At 30.3% G+C, this 3,612-nt stretch overlaps 1 protein-coding gene across 1 annotated transcript; it reads left to right on the top strand.

Moving 5' to 3' along the window:
• Positions 1–2,192: 2,192 nt before the first annotated feature.
• Positions 2,193–2,906, top strand: LOC116347348 (solute carrier family 22 member 23-like). Its single transcript, XM_031777909.1, has 3 exons — positions 2,193–2,341; positions 2,484–2,682; positions 2,733–2,906. The coding sequence occupies exons 1-3, from the start codon at positions 2,193–2,195 to the stop codon at positions 2,904–2,906; spliced, it is 522 nt and encodes a 173-aa protein (XP_031633769.1).
• Positions 2,907–3,612: the final 706 nt, after the last annotated feature.

Below are 3,612 nucleotides of genomic sequence, written 5' to 3'. Positions count from 1 at the left end.
GCAGTTATATTTTTTTCTAAATCACGTGCTCGTTGTGATTATTCAAAATATTTCAATTTTTTGCACTCAATGTCTCGACAAACATTACATGCAATCATGCAATTTAACATTGTCATTGCAAAAATACAATTGTCATCAATTTGTTCGAAAACGCTGCATTTATTTGTTTGGAGAAAATTACATATTATTATCTTAAATATGTTAATTTTTCGTTTTATAATAAAAGATAATATTCACTACAAATATTTCGATTAATAATCGAAGAAATCGAAAGACATGAAAAAATCGCTGCCAGATGTTCATTATTATATCTACGATCAAAAGTACTTTATTTGTATGATAGCTTGAACGATTTATGAATAGACTGAATGATTGATGAGTCCTGCTTAACTAGTGGAAAGACACGAAATTTTACTGCACAAAATCCGAGCATACAAGAAGCTACTAGAAGAATATGTGAATATAATGTGAAAAAATGTCCATATTGATTCTTTCCTATTAAACAATTATTAATCAAAATAACATTAATTAAGTAATGTTTCAGATTTATTTTCAACGCTAGTTTCTCATTTATTTTTTTGAAGGAAGAATTCGAGATCATATTTATTCCTACCCATTCAATTAATCGTAAATTATGACTCATAATCATAACCAGTTGTCGGACTGTGCTGAATTTACTAGATCTGATAAAGTATACATAGAGAATGAAACGATTGTTACAGAGTTGAGTTACAATGATTTGATATGGATTACCTTTCATGCAACAAACTTGTATTTACAACGTCATCTTTACAATGTAAAGTTCGAATTTTCAATGAATCTTCCAAATAAAATATGTTGATGACTAGGAGATAGACACCAATTTCTAGTATGTTTAGTTTCATTTAATATGTATTGAGTTTCTTTTAGTATACAAACAAAACGCAAATATTCTGCTAGTATTTCTAGTATTGAGCCAAATAAATCACATTGCCAGTGTGAAGACATTTATACGGAGAACAATAGAAAACATTGTTCTCACTGAACGCAAATATTTTGTTTACAAATATTCTTTTAGTAGATTCTGATATACGTTTAGTTTTGTATAGTAAAAATGTGTGTCTACCCCCTAGGTTGATGACATTAAAAAATAGCAAAGTAATTCAGTTCTAATAGATGCTCAATTTACGTCTGCCATGAGTTTGATTGTTTACAAAAAAATACTGAATTTATTTTTATATAACGCGGAAAATGAATAATCAGAAAGCATGCTTCAAACAACTTATCAATCTGTTGCAGACATTATATTGAGATATTTTCAGCCGGATGAATCAGTTCATTTCAGCCGGATGAATCAGTTCAGCCAGATATCATCAGGAGCTGAAATTGAATGAAAACAATAGGAGTGATTGTTATGGTTATACTTACACTTACATTGCTACAATCAGTTTTATTGTTTTCACTCCATTTCAGCGCCTGACGATATCTGCCTGAGCTGATTCATCTGGCTGAAAATATCTCAATATACAGGGTGTCTCATATAATTGGGCCACTACTTAGGGTATACATTTCGATTTTTTCTTTTGTTGGTATAATTTTTAAAAATCTGCTTCCATAGAAATTTGAAAAATAAATTTCTACGAGTTTCTATTGGAGTAGATTTTTGAAAACTATACTAACAAAAGAAAAAAAAGAAATTTATACCCTCAGTAGTGGCCCACTTATATGAGACACTCTGTAATGTCTGATCTGTTCTTTGTTATATAGCGTCCATTTCTCCGACCGTATTTTTATAATTTTTGCCTCATTACATCATATATTCTTAAATTGAAATCTACTGCAATTACATATAGGGCTATTTCCAATTTTGAACATCTCTAATCTCTTATCCATAATTTCCATTGGCTACAATTTGAAATTTTAACGTGATAAATTCATATTGGAAAAAACCTCAGAGATAATTAAAAATGACCAGGCCAGCCCTAAATTAAATATTCACGCAAATATCTTATCGTGTTTTTGCTCTCAGTTCAATAACATATGCGGTTGAGATGCTCACGAAATGTTCAACTGACTTATTTAATTTACACAAAAATACATTATAATTATCATCGTAAATATGCATAAGAAAAAAACAATTTTAAAAGAAATAGTTGAGCATAATAAATATTAACAGATTCAGATGTATGATATTTTTTTGTAAAATTTCCATAATGGATATTGCCGCAGAAGATATATTACGCGAATGCGGCGAATTTGAACCCTATCAATGTATAATGCTTCTTATGTTTTGTATAATCAATGTTCTAGTATCTATTCATTACTTTTCACAAACAACAATTCTATTTGTGCCTGATCCCTGGTGAGTTTTCGTTGTGCAAACAAAAGATCTCGAATATGTTTTATATGATATCATTTCTTGAAAAATCTCAAATTTTGAATAGCGTTGAATTAAAAAAAACAACACTCCCCGATTACATATATGTCATTTCGTTTAATTTCAGGTGTTATTACGACGACATCGTAAATAAGTCAATAGATCAAATACGCGAAATATATTCAAATTATTCGAATCCTTCATGCACACCATACAAAACTGATGTTTCATCCGTTGATTTTTTCGGTGCAAACAATACAAATGATGGAGCATGTGATCGATGGATCTATGAATATGATCATGGGTATAAAAGCATGAGCAGTGAAGTAAGTCATTGATATTTTGGTAAACGTTTTTTCAATGTAATTTTTTATAGTTAAATTGGGTGTGCGACTCAGCATGGAAATCGACAATTGGTCAGTCAATGTTTTTTGTGGGTTCAGTTTTCGGAACAACAATTTTTGGTGCAATGGCCGATTCAATTGGTCGTCTTCCCGTCCTAATTTTCTCCAATGTCATGGCACTTATAGACAACGGGCCGTATTCGTAACTAATGAAGAGGAGAAATTCTATCATTTTGAGTGTTTAGATAGAAATAATTTTACTGAATCGACAACAGTTCTTCATTCCGTCAAAAATGACAAAATTCAAACACTAGGCGGACAATTTAATACACAAAATCAGAATGACTAGATCAATAAAACCACTATTAAAAGAGAACTTCAACGTTTTGATTTTAATTTTTTTAGATTTTTTCGAAGTGGAAAGGTCGATGGATTCGCTGATGAAATGAATTTATTTTACGTTGAAACAATCCAATTATTTTTTTTCATTACGAGAATCCAATGGTATTGTTAAAAGCACATCTGAGAAAGGAGAATAACATCTAATGTTCAATGCTTTAGTTTCCTAGTTATTGTTATCATTCTTATGTTAAAAATGTCTTGTCGCGCATTCGTCACAAAGCCAACAAATATTTGACATGTGTTTTGTCGTATAACGATCACAAATTTCATATGATGAACAGAAAGAATTTACTCGGTCAAATCAAGTGAATTCAATTTCCTGAGTAGAAAAATTCTTTACAAATGAAATGTGTTAATGTTGAAATGTTGGACTTTTATTGGGTAAAATCGAGCACATTTTTTTGAACACATTCAGTCATTTCTGCCCGCTATACTGCATTGTATGTATTCTTAATAAGTGCGTGATTGTATAGCTTAGTTCATATATTGAACTTGTAATGAATATTTATT

This window comes from Contarinia nasturtii, unplaced genomic scaffold (assembly GCF_009176525.2).
Source record: "Contarinia nasturtii isolate CC-2019 unplaced genomic scaffold, AAFC_CNas_1.1 Cnas_scaffold_1835, whole genome shotgun sequence".
NCBI classification, from domain to species: domain Eukaryota; kingdom Metazoa; phylum Arthropoda; class Insecta; order Diptera; family Cecidomyiidae; genus Contarinia; species Contarinia nasturtii.
The sequence above is the reverse complement of the archived record's forward strand: the minus strand, read 5'-3'. Positions and strand labels throughout refer to the sequence as shown.

What these genes read in the sequence shown, in the direction of transcription:
- LOC116347348 (XM_031777909.1), top strand. Translation starts at nt 2,193, where the DNA reads ATGGATATTGCCGCAGAAGATATATTACGCGAATGCGGCGAATTTGAA. An exon ending in CTATTTGTGCCTGATCCCTG is followed by an intron (nt 2,342 to 2,483) that starts GTGAGTTTTCGT and finishes GTTTAATTTCAG; the next exon opens with GTGTTATTACGACGACATCG. An exon ending in ATAAAAGCATGAGCAGTGAA is followed by an intron (nt 2,683 to 2,732) that starts GTAAGTCATTGA and finishes AATTTTTTATAG; the next exon opens with TTAAATTGGGTGTGCGACTC.